Source organism: Heptranchias perlo, chromosome 9 (genome assembly GCF_035084215.1).
Source record: "Heptranchias perlo isolate sHepPer1 chromosome 9, sHepPer1.hap1, whole genome shotgun sequence".
In the NCBI taxonomy this organism is placed as follows: domain Eukaryota; kingdom Metazoa; phylum Chordata; class Chondrichthyes; order Hexanchiformes; family Hexanchidae; genus Heptranchias; species Heptranchias perlo.
Window position 1 is genome coordinate 1,398,012 of NC_090333.1, and position 13,275 is coordinate 1,411,286.

At 48.0% G+C, this 13,275-nt stretch overlaps 1 protein-coding gene across 1 annotated transcript in view; it reads left to right on the plus strand.

Moving 5' to 3' along the window:
• msh4 (mutS homolog 4) overlaps positions 1–13,275 on the plus strand; it is a 69,361-nt gene that overhangs the window by 34,641 nt on the left and 21,445 nt on the right. The window contains exons 16-18 of the mRNA XM_067990848.1: positions 148–317; positions 2,124–2,260; positions 6,289–6,392. Of these exons, the coding sequence (XP_067846949.1) occupies positions 148–317; positions 2,124–2,260; positions 6,289–6,392 (411 nt within the window). The remainder of the gene's footprint in view (positions 1–147; positions 318–2,123; positions 2,261–6,288; positions 6,393–13,275) is intronic.

Genomic DNA, 13,275 nt, shown 5'->3' on the forward strand with positions numbered 1-13,275 from the left:
ATAGCATATTTTGTCCAAGTTCGTAAAGTTCAGTGAGGGATGAGCTGTTTTTGTTTACAGCTTACTTTAGTTAATGTATCTTCCTTTAAAAATGCATGACTTGAATAATTCATTGCACCTGTTATTTTTGCACTGTGAAAATTATAGGTTCAACCTCATTCTGGAGAAAATCAAAACTGTCATCAATGATGATACCAGGTACATTAAAGGCTGCTTAAACATGAGGACGCAGAAATGCTATGCTGTCAGACCAAATATCAATGAATTCCTTGACATTGCTCGGCGCACATACGCAGAGATTGTAGATGATGTAGCAGGTACTGTTTCTGTATCGTAACATCTTTTGTATCTGTTAAATGAAGATGAAACAGTTCATACACAAGTTTGCCTTGTTAACTTAATAATAGTAACTCACTCTTTGTGCCTGCCTTGGCTCAGTGGTAGCAAAGTACCACTCATTGGCTGTGAAGTACTTTGGGACATGCTAAGATCGTGAAAGGCACTATATGACAACAACAACTTGCTTTAAAGTAAGAAAACGTCCCAAGGTACTTCACAGGGATGTAATCAAACAAAAATTGAGACTGTGCCGAAGAAGGAGAGGTGACTAAAAGCTTGGCCAAAGGGGTGGGTTTTAAGGCGGGTCTTAAAGGAGGAAAGGTAGAGAGACGAGAGGTTTAGGGAGAGAATTCCAGAGCTTATGGCTTAGATTGCTGAAGGCACAGCTGCCGATGGTGGGGCGAAGGGAGTGAGAGATGTGTAAGAGGCCAGAATTGGAAGAAAGCAGAAATCTCAGAGGGTTGTAGGGCTGGAGGAGGTTACAGAGATAGGGAGGGGTGAGGCCATGGAAGGATTTGAACATGAGGGGAATTTTAAAATTGAGGTGTTGCCAGACCGGGGAGCCAATGTAGGTCAGCAAGCACAGGGGTGATGGGTGAATGGGACTTAGTGTGAGTTAGGATGCGAGTTGCAGAGTTTTCAATGAGCTCAAGTTTATGGAGGGTGGAGGATGGAAGGCCGGCCAGGAGATCATTGGAATAGTTGAGTCTGGAGGTAAGAAAAGCATAGATGAGAGTTTCATCAGCATATGGGCTGAGGCAGGAGCGGAGACGGGTGATATTATGGAGCTGGAAGTAAGTGCTCTTTGTGATGGAGCGGATATGGGATCAGAAGCTCAGCCCAAAGCCAAATAGGACGCCAAGGTTGCGAACAGTCTGGTTAAGTCTGAGAGAAGGTCTTCAGCCCCATCCTCACAACCAGGCTGTGGTGTATGCCCTGCAGAGGTCTTGGAAGAGGGGGAAATGAGAATAGTGTAAATCTGCTAATTACTAAAAAGTGATTCAGGTTTTGAAAAAAAGTATCTTTGGGTCCAACCTATATGCCTTGAAAATGTAGTTGTGGAGAACTGCAACTTTAGTCCCCAGACATCAGCATTCTGGTCTTACGAACGCCAGTGGTCTTATAAACACTTTCCATTTGAAAAGTGCTAACTAAGTCCTGTGAGAATTGTGTTGCGTCAGTAAAGGTGCTTCACAAACCCCTATTGGACTTGTTAGCACTTTTCAAATGGAAATTCAACATGTTTCTAGGATAGTACTTGGCTAAATGCCAGAGTTTTGAACATGTTTGTGCTTGCTTTGCAAAACTCCCTTGAGTGCAATGCTAGGTTAGATGAGGTAGAAATAAATTGCAAAGAATTACATTGAAATTACAGCACCGAAACAGCACAACTGGTTTATGCTCCAACACGGGCTTCCTCCCACCCTTCTTCATCTAACACTATCAGCATATTCTTCGATTCCTTTCTCCCTCGTGCTTATCTCGCTTCCCCTTAAATACATCTGTGCCATTCACCTCAACTGCTCCCATATGGTAGCAAGTTCCACATTCTCATCACTTTCTGAGTAAAAAACTAAATGACAGTTTGATGCAAAGAGCACAGATCAAATCATAATTGATCTCTTTGAACATTTTACCATCTCCTTTAGACAAGAAATAGTTTTGCAATCAATGTTAAGCTAAGCTAAACGCATCCAATTTGGTTTCATGAATCTGTAAATGATACCTTAGTAAATTCTGCAGGATAAATAAGTTTTTTCACTATTTCATGTTAAATTGAGTAGGAATGATAACACAGCTGGGAGAAAAATACAACCTGCCTCTGAAAACTAGCTTCAGTACCACCCGAGGATTCTTCATTCAGCTGAGTTGTGAGGGAGCTTCATTCCCTAATGGACAGCTACCATCTGAGTTCATGAAGGTACGTGACTTACTGAAGCTTCTGACAGTTCTGTGTGCTTGGCAGAATATTTTAAGTATTAAATTGTAATCAGAAAAAGTTTTTTTGGGGGGAGATGGAATTTCCTATATAGTTGTAATTGGAAAATTTGGCAGAAATATGGCTGTGGATAGGACTTTAAACAAGTAGGACGGGGGGAGGGATCTGGTGAAAATAAGTCTGAAGATAAAGGAAGTAGATGAGAGTAAAGGTCAGACCAAGGTAAGGAATAAGGCTAACATACGGTCAGGGAACAAATACATTTTTCGAACATAAGTACAAAATGACTTAAAAATAAAGTAAGGGAAACAATTATTAAAAACAAATTACATTGCCTGTACAGCAATGTGCACAGCATCCAAAACAAAATGGGGGAACTGGAGGCAATAATTCATAGCGCGGAGCCAGATGTAGTAGGGATAACTGAAACAGGGTTACATAAAGAACAGGACTGGCAGTTAAATATTGCAGGATATAACGTATTTAGAAAGGATAGGGAAGGAAGAAGTGGGGTGGAGTAGCTGTACTAATTAGAGACGATACAATCGCAATAGAAAAAAGAGACATAAGTGATATTAAGATAGAAACAGCATCCATATGAATTGAGACAAAGGATACGAAGGGATCGATCAGGTTAATAGGTATATTCTATAGACCACCTAGTAGTGGAAGGGAAGTGGAGGATGAAATATGTAGCCAAATCTATGAAATGAATAAAAAACATCGAATAATAATTATGGGAGATTTCAACTATCCCCAAATAAACAGGCAAGAAGAGGTAGGGAAAAGGGAATGGAGTTTTTACAGTGTGTACATGACTCCTTTCTTACCCAGTATTTGAGAAGCCCACTGCTGGATCTAGTAATGGAAAATGAACCAGAGCAGACAAGAGAAGTAAGCATGGGGGAACATCTAGGCAGTAGCGATCTTAACATAATAAGATTTAAAATAATAATTGAGAAAGACATAAGTAAGCCAAAGACCACAGTAATAAACTGGAAGAAAGCTAATTTTGAGGGGATGAGAATGGAACTAAGGAAGATAAACTCGGAAAAAAAATTTGACAGACAAAGAGATAGAACTGGAGTATTGTGTCCAATTCTGGGCACCGCACTTTAGGAAGGATGTGAAGGCCTTAGAGAGGGTGCAGAAAAGATTTACTAGAATGGTTCCAGGGATGAGGGACTTCAGTTACATGGATAGACTGGAGAAGCTGGGGTTGTGCCCCTTAGAGCAGAGAAGGTTGAGAGATAGAAGTGTTCAAAATCATGAAGGGCTTAGATAAAGTAAATAAAGAGAAACTGTTGCCGTTGGCGGAAGGGTTGAGAACCAGAGGACACAGATTTAAGGTAATTGGCAAAAGAACCAAAGGCGACATGAGGAAAATCTTTCTTGCGCAGCAAGTAGTTATGATCTGGAATGGTGACCTAAAAGGGTGGTGGAAGCAGATTGGCTTTCAAAAGTAATTGGATAAGTACTTGAAGGGAAAAAAATTGCAGGGCTACAGGGAAAGAGCAGGGGGAACAGGACTAACTGGATTGCTCTTACAAAGAGCCACCATGTGCTCAGTGGGCCGAATGGCCTCCTTCTGTGCGGTAACCATTCTATGATTCTAACAGCAGTGGGAACTATTTAAAATGGTGATCAATAGAGCTCAGGAAAAATAGATTCCTCTAAAAAACAAGAACAAACTAGCCAATAATGAAATACTATGGATGAATAAAGAAATACGGGTAAAATTGAAACTAAAGATAAAGGCACACTTTAAGTACATAGACAATAAAGGAGAGGATGACAAAAGTGAATATGAATAGGTTAGGAAAGAAGTAAAAAAAAAACAATTAGGAAAGTGAAGAGGAATTATGAAGTTAAATTATCAAGGAAATAGTAAAGTATTCTACAGACACTTAAATAACAAAAGAAAAATCAGGATATGGATAGGGCCTCTAAGGTATATACACGATAAACTCACAGCGAAATGACTGAAATACTGAATAGTTACTTTGCCTCAGTATTTACAAGGGAGACTAATAAGGTGGGCATGACATTAGAAGAAGAGATCAAAAAAATAAAGATATTTAAGATAGAAAGGGAGGAGATAATTGATAAACTAATCAAACTTAGAGAGGATAAAACCCCTGGTCTGGATGGATTGCATCTGCGCATATTAAAAGAAGTTAGGGAAGAGCTAGCAGAGGCACTATTACATGTATATAAAAATTCATTAGAAAAGGGAATAGTGCCAGAGGACTGACTGGTGGACAGCTAATGTGATTCCTATATTTAAAAAGGGAGAAAGAACAAATCCAGGGAACTATAGACCAATTAGCTTAATGTCGGTGGTAGGAAAGATAATGGAATCTTTACTCAAAGATGAAATAGACCAGGAGCAAACAATGTAGGTCAGTGAGCACAGGGGCGATGGGTGAATGGGACTTGGTGCGAGTTAGGATACGGGTAGCAGAGTTTTGGATGAGCTCAAGTTCATGGAGGGTGGAAGATGGGAAGCCGGCCAGGAGAGCATTGGAATAGTCAAATCTAGAGATAACAAAGGCATGGATGAGGTTTTCAGCAGTAGATGAGCTGAGTCACGGGTAGTGTTACCGAGGTGGAAGTAGGGGGTCTTGGTGATGGAGCGGATATGTGGTCAGAAGCTCATCTTAGGGTCAAATAGGACGCCATGGTTGCGAACAGTCTGGTTCAGCCTCAGACAGTGGCCGTAGAGAGGGATGGAGTCGGTGGCTAGGGAACGGAGTTTGTGGCGGGAACCGAAGACAATGGCAAAATTTGACACCTAACCACATAAAGAGATATTAGGACAGGTGACCAAAAGCTTGGCCATAGAGGTATGTTTTAAGGAGGAGAGAGAGGTTTCTGGAGGGAATTCCAAGTCTTATGGCCTAAGCAGCTGAAGGCACGGCCACCAATGGTAGGGCGAAGGAAATCGAGGATGCGCAAGAGGCCAGAATTGGAGGATCGCAGAGTTCTCGGTGGGTCGCCGGGCTGGAGGAGGTTACAGGGATACCATTCCTCTTAAAAGTATCTAAGAGGTACCTTTCTAGGAAACCTGCCAGAGGAAAAGAAAACATCTTTCCTTCAACGCCCGTTATTCATCGACCCTATTGAGCCGAGTGTCCAGCTGGGGGACACTAAGTGCTTTGGGCCAAGACGGGGGGGGAGAGCAGCACATGATGCACCTCAGCCTGCAGTCGCGTTATCAGGGATAGATCAACACATAGGTGAAGTGTCGGGCTTCTTTATCCATAGCAGTTGATAAGCTCCCTAGCATAAGAACATAAGAAATAGGAATAGGAGTAGGCCATACGGCCCCTCGAGCCTGCTCCACCATTCATAAGATCACGGCTGATCTTTGACCTCAAATCCACTTTCCCGCCCGATCCCCATATCGCTTGATTCCCTTAGAATCCAAAAATCTATCAATCTCAGTCTTGAATATATTCAACGACTGAGCATCCATAGCCCTCTGGGGTAGAGAATTCCAAAGATTCACAACCCTCTGAGTGAAGAAATTCCTCCTCATCTCACTCCTTATCCTGAGACTGTGCCCCCTACTTCCAGAATCTCCAGCCAAGGAAACAGCTCTTTTTTTCATCTTTTTTTCCATCGGCTGTTCACATACGCCCTCAACGAAATTAGTAATTTCACACTAAGTCAGGGGAGCTCAGCAGGCAAAGTGACAAGTAAGCTTAAAGTCATAGGGTACACATTCAGGATGTATGTGTGTAGCCACACACCTGTGGAGCATAAACGCCAGCATCGACCAGTTGGGTCGAATGACCTGTTTTTGTGCTGTAAGGCTCTATGTAACACGTCTATTGAGCAGGCAGGGTCTAGACATTCAACAGCAACGGGCCAATACACACAAGGCTGCTCAGCTTTTTATAAGCGCCCCCTTGCCTCCTGCAATGTCTGTGAGGTGGGCACCCTGGCCTGACTTGCTTCTGACACCCACTGAAAGCTTCTATTATAACTTGTGCATTCCTTTCCAGGTCACCGTGATGAAGAACACTTACAACTTCACTACCACCGACTTAATTAAAATGAATGAACGGTGCCAAGAGTCTCTGCGGGAGATTTACCACATGACTTATCTGTAAGGAGAATAGGAATATTCATAAAGCAACTTTTGTTCTTTTAGGAAAGCCGGTATTTTCTCATAAAATGTGTCATTAGGACACAGATCATAAGCTAAGAATGAAAAACAGTGAAAGGGTGTCAGTTGCGGCTCATTCGGTAGCACTGTTGCCACTGAGTCAGAAGGTCGTGGGTTTGAGTCCCTACTGCAGAGACTTGAGCACAAAATCCACGCCGACACTCCCAACGCAGTACTGAGGGAGTGCTGCATTATTGGAGATGCCGTCTTTTAGATGAGACATTAAACCGAGGCCCCATCTGTCCTCTCAGGTGGATGTAAAAGGTCCCAAAGTGCTATTTCGAAGAAGAGCAGGGGAGTTCTAGCCAATATTTATCCCTCAACCAACATAACTAAAAAACAGATGATCTGGTCATTATCTCATTGCTGTTTATGGGATCTTAGAATCATAGAAAATTTACGGCATGGAAGGAGGCCATTCGGCCCATGGTGTCCGCGCCGGCAGAAAATGAGCCACCCAGCCTAATCTCACTTTCCAGCACTTGGTCCGTTGCCATGTAGGTTATGGCAATTCAGGTACTTTTTAAATGAATTGAGGGTTTCTGCCTCTACCACCCTTTTAGGCCGTGTGTTCCAGACCCCCACCACTCTCTGGGTGAAAACATTTTTCCTCAGCTCCCCTCTAATCCTTCTACCAATCACTTTGGGCCCGATTTTAGCACCCGGTTCCGGGTGCGTTCTCGGCGGGGGGGCCTCTAAAATCCCGGTTTCGAGGAGCGGGACCGGATCGCGCCTCGATCCCGCCCACTTCCTGGTTGCGCGATGACGTGCGGGGGTGCGTGCGTTGGCCCCGCTGGTGGGAATCCCGCAGGCAATTAAAGCCAGCGGGGTTCCACTTGAGTGTATTTATCTTGGTATTTCAGGTCATTAAATGACCTGATTGAGCTGTTTATTTAACAGGTGTCGGATTTTACAGTGAAATGAGACTGTTTCCCATACTGGGGGAAACACTCACACTCTCAACGGACGTGTTGCAGCCAGCAGCCTGTGGCAGCTGCCAAGGTGCATTCCACAGGTGGGGGGGGGGAGAGCCTTCACCAACGCAGGAGGACACTCCGTAACATTGGGCAACGCCTGCCCTCCACCACCCTCCTCCAAGCAAGAAGATTCACCGGCGTGGAAGTCCAACCCCTGTGCGAGGACACACTTTTCTAGCGTGCACAACCCCGCAAACCTAAACCTGCCAGATGGGTGCTGCGTTGACATCCTCGGAGGACGAACAGGATGACCAGCCTCAGCAGCCTCGCAGTCCACGCCGTCCGCCTCAGAGACATGCATCCCCACAACACGGTGCTGCGGCACATCCACCTGCACAGCAGGATGGAGGGCATCCGCAGAGAGAGATGCGTCGCAGGAGGCACTACCCTCCGCACAGGGTCTACAGACCGAGGCTCAGCTTCATGGACCTCTCTGAGCAGCAGTGCATACGGAGGCTCAGAGTCACTCGCCAGGTAGTCGCCGACATCTGCAGCCTCCTCAATGACGAGCTGCTCCCGGATGGACCAAGCAGCATCTTCTTACCCGTCGCCGTCAAAGTCACCACTGCCCTCAACTTCTTCGCCTCCGGATCCTTCCAGGGTGCCACGGGGGACATCACCGGGGTCTGTCAGTCGTCTGCACACAAGTGCATAAGGCAGGTCACCGATGGGTTGTTCCGCAGGGCCTCGACCTTTATCAACTTCGCCATGGATGAGCGCAGCCAGACGGAGAGGGCGGTTGGATTCCATGCTGTGGCTGGCTTCCCACGGGTGCAGGGTGTAATCGATTGCACCCACATAGCAATACGGGCACCTCCACATGAGCCAGGGCTGTTTATCAACAGGAAAGGGTATCACTCCATGAACGCCCAGCTCATTTGTGACCACCGCCAGAGATTCCTACACGTGTGCGCCAGATACCCTGGCAGCTGCCACGATGCCTTCGTCCTCAGGGAGTCCACCGTCCCGCCCCTCTTCCACGCACCCAACGCCGGCAACGGCTGGCTCCTCGGCGACAAGGGATATCCCCTGCACACGTGGCTTATGACACCTCTGAGGAACCCCATTACCGAGCCACAGCGTCGGTATAATGACAGCCACATTGCTACCAGGTCTACAATTGAGCAGGCTATAGGGCTGCTCAAGATGCGCTTCAGGTGCCTTGATCGTTCCGGGGGAGCGCTCCAATACACGCCATTCAGAGTGGGACGAATTATAGTTGTCTGCTGTGCCCTGCATAACATGGCACTACAGAGAGGGGTGCCGCTGGAGGAGGCCCCATGCACACCCGCCACCCACATTGAGGACGACAATGAGGAGGAGGTGGAGGAGGAAGAGGAGGAGGAGGAAGAGGGAGAGGAGGAGGAACGACCCATGCGCCGAACACCGGCTCACCTGCGTGCTCGTCAGGCCAGGGAGGCACTCATATGCCAACGGTTCTCCTAACATCACACTGTGTGAGGCGTTCACATGTCATAACGTGCACAGACGAGGGTCCATACAGGCTCCCTCCACAGAAGAGTGGTGCCTGTACACCTGCACCCACTGGATTATGCTCAATGGGTGGGACGGGGTGGTCGTCGTCATGATGAGGCGCAGGGAAGGGACATATTGCACAAGCCGCAGAATTATGGACAAGAGGTGGCAGCATTGGTGAGAAAAAGTGAGTTTATTTTGTGGTGACATTCAAAGAGTAGAAAATTAAAAAAAAACGACAAACACCCTGTTGCAATCCCTGTGTGCTCACGGAACTTTAGGCGTTCGTTTTCGGGACCCCCTACGTGGTGCTACCCCTGTGGCTCCAGCAGAGGTGGTGGCAGGTTGCTCCTGTTCGTGCCCTGACCGGGTAGATGCTTTGGGCCGACGCCCCCTGGGTTTCGGTGCCCGTGAGGGCACCTCCACAGACTGCTCCTCCTGCACCTGTGCAGGGGCAGACTCGGCCACCTGGAGAGGATGGACTATTGCGGGCACTGGTTGAGAGGGGGGCAACGGGTGAGACTTGGGGGCGCCTTGAGTAGCGTCCACACTTCCATTTCCCCGTTCACCATCTTCCCTCTCATGGCCAAGGCCCACATCACCCCTTCCACCCTGCTGGACGGCAGTTTGGATGACGTGGGTGAGACCTTGCAAGGCCACCTCCAATGTATCTGTCAACCTGTTGATGGCGGCAGAATGTTGTTCACCCTGAATCCGAACAGCCGTTGTGAGGGCCTGGATGGACTCATTGGTGAGCTGTGCGTGACGCTCGAGGGAGGCTAGCCTGTCCTCCACCGCAGACGTTCCCACACCTACCCGCGACACTATCTCAGAGATGCCTTCACGTCCCTGCGACACTATCTCGGCGATACCCTCCTGCACCTGTGCCACCATTCCCCTCATGCAGGAGTTGGACTCCTCCATCCTCCGTGCGATTGTGGAGAGTGCGCGTGGCACCTCTCCCAGTACCTCAGCAATGTTCTGGTGCCCCTCGACGACTCTCCTTTTGACAGGTGGCCCCCTGGGTTCAGCATCTGGGTCCGGCTGAGCAAAGCCTGGAGAAGAGTGCTCCCACCGACGCGGACCCTCCGCGGCTGACCCTGCCACCAGGGTCTGCTCATGCTCATGTGTGCGCGGTGACTCACCATGTGCAATCCCAACTAGCTGAGGGGGGGGACCCACCGAGGTGTGTGTATCTGCGCTGGTGGATGCAAGGCTCATGTGTGACGATGCACCCTCAGAGACGGGCATGTCCTCTGAGGAATCGCCCTCAACCGAGACGTCGATCGCAGACGGTCCTGGAAGAGAACAGAGGGAAATATCAGGCATGTGACCAAATGTGGCGGTGCGGCATATGCCATGTGATGCTACGATCATTCACGATCATGAGTGATGAGTGCCAGCTTTCCCTTACCGGCCGTTTCGCCAGAACCAGACTCGCCATCCGCCATCGACAGGCAATGCAGCGTGCGGCTGATCTCCAGTGCCTCGACCTCGGCGTCTGTCAGGGCCATCTCGTGTGGCGGGCCCCCTCCGGTGCATGCCCTATCGCGTGCGTTCCTGGCCCTCTTCTCCTGTGAGGGCAAAACACAAAAACGTTATTGAGTGATGATTACAATGTGAGACGCTTCAAGCATTGGTGTGATTGGGTTGAACGTGTGCCAGATGGATGGGAGGATGCGTGTGCCACATGGCCATCCCATTGTATGGGCATTGGGGTGTGTGGTAGTGGTCGAGTGGGGACAGGGACGGTGGGTACGTGCAGGCACTGTGAGGATGATAGTTGGGTGGCTGTGAGGATTGGTGCGGGAGCGCAGTACTGTCAGTGGAGATGGGGTTGTGAGGTGTTTGAGGTGATGTGGAAGACGGAGTGATGCAGAATGCGTTAGTGTACTCACTTTTCCGGACCTGGTGAGGTCATTGAATCTCTTGCGGCACTGAATCCAAGTGCGGGTGGTGTTTCCCCTGCTTGTGACCTCCGCGGCCACCTCCTCCCATGCCCTCTTGGTGGCGCTGGCAGGGCACCTCCTTCCATCCGTGGGGAACAGCGTCTCCCTCCTCATGCGGACCCCGTCCAGCAGCACCTGGAGGGCGTGGTCCGTGAAACGGGGAGCAGCCTTACCCCTGTGCTCCTCCATCCTTGATGGAGTGTAGTTTGTGGCTGGAGGGGCTTTGGTGGACTGCCCCTTTAAATAGAGCGCAACCATCGCTCAGACGTCAATGCGCATGCGCAGGCCGCCGGCACGCAGCTGAGAAGCGCGGAACCCGTAACTGCCGGCTAATCACATCAATCATCCCGCGATCGCGTGCGCAACGCATTCAATTTGGCCGGCGCGTTTTCCTCGAGCCCGCCCGACCACCCGCTGCCAACCCGCACCCCTGGTAAAATCGGGCCCTTTAAATCTGTGCCGTCTGTTTATCGACCTCTCTGCTAAGGGAAATAAGGATCTTGCTGTCCGCATCTTGGCTGCCACATTTCCTACATTACAACAGTGACTACACTTCAAAATAAAGTACCTCATTTTCTGTAAAGCGCTTTGGGACGTCTTGAAGTTGTGAAAGGCGCTATATAAATGTGAGTCTTTTAATGGATACCATGGCGTCATACACATAAGCATTTATATTGGTCAAGTTACCAGCAAGGAACTTGTATACAGTTTAAATTAATCTAGTTGACTAGATCAGTATTAGTGTTTAAATTAATCTAGTTAACTTCGGCTCCGAGTTGAGGAGCTGGAGTCCGAGCTGCAGACATTGCGAGGCATCAGGGAAGGAGAAAGTTACCTGGATACTTCGATCCAGGAGGCAGTCACGCCCCTTAGACTGAGTACTGTAGAATTGGCATGTGGTCAGGGACAGGAGGGTGTGACTGCGAATGAGGCAGGTATGGGGATCCAGGAGGGAGCACTGCAGGAGCCTCAGCCTCTGCACTTGTCCAATAGATACGAGGTTCTTGCAGCCCTTGTCGACCAGTGCAGGGACTGCAGGGAGGATGAGCAAACTGGCCACGGCACCATGGTTCAGGGGGCCATTCAAGTTGGGGGAGTAAAAAGGAATGTGGTTGTAGTAGGCGACAGTATAGTTAGAGTGATAGACACTGTTCTCTGCAGTCAAGAGCAAGAGTCCCGAAGGCTGTGTTGCCTACCCGGTGCCAGGGTTAAGGACATCTCAGGACTGGAGAGAAACTTGGAATGGGAGGGGGAGGATCCAGTTGTCGTGGTCCACGTAGATACCAGAGAGTTCCGCTGAGGGAGCTTGAGCAGCTAGGGACTAAATTAAAAAGCAGAACCACAAAGGTGATAATCTCCGGATTATTACCTGAGCCACGAGCAAATTGGCACAGGGCAAATCAGATCAGAGAGATGAATGCGTGGCTCAAAGATTGGTGTGGGAGAAATGGGTTTTGATTCATGGGGCACTGGCACCAGTACTGGGGAAAGAGGGAGCTGTTCCATTGGGACGGGCTTCACCTGAACAATGCTGGGACCAGTGTTCTGGCAAACCGAATAACTAGGGCGGTAGAGAAGGCTTTAAACTAAATAGAGGTGGGGAGGGCTCAGGTGGGACGAAGTTTAGATTGATAAAGAGAAAAGACAAGGAAGTAGTACAGGAAAGTGATGGGGGTAATGATAAACAGAGTGTGTCAGGAAGGGACAGAGCATACAAACATAAGAGTGCACTAGCAAATGGGGCCGGGGTAGGAAAGAATGGTAAAAAGACAAAATTAAAGGTTCTTTATCTGAATGTGCGCAGCATTCATAATAAAATAGATGAATTGACAGCACAAATAGAAACAAATGGGTATGATCTCGTGGCCATTACAGAGACGTGGTTGCAGGGTGACCAAGGTTGGGAGCTAAATATTCAGGGTTATTTAACATTTCGGAAGGATCGGAAAAAAGGTAAAGGTGGTGGGGTAGCTCAGTTAATAAAGGATGAAATTGGTATAATAGTGAGAAATGATCTTGGCTCTGAAGATCAAGATGTCGAATCAATTTGGGTGGAGGTAAGAAATAGCAAGGGAAAGAAATCACTGGTGGGAGTAGTATATAGGCCCCCTAACAGTAGCTACACTGTAGGGCAAAATATAAATCAGGAAATAAGGGAGACTTGTAAAAAAGGTAATGCAATAATCATGGGCGATTTTAACTTTCACATAGATTGGACAAATCAAATTGGCAAAAATAGCCCTGAGGAGGAGTTCATAGAGTGCATTAGGGACTGTTTCTTAGACCAATACGTCGGGGAACAGGCCATTTTGGATCTGGTAATGGGTAACAAAACAGGATTAATTAATGATCTCAAAGTAAAGGATCCCTTGGGAAGCAGTGATCATAACATGATAGAATTTCACATCCAGTTTCAGAGTG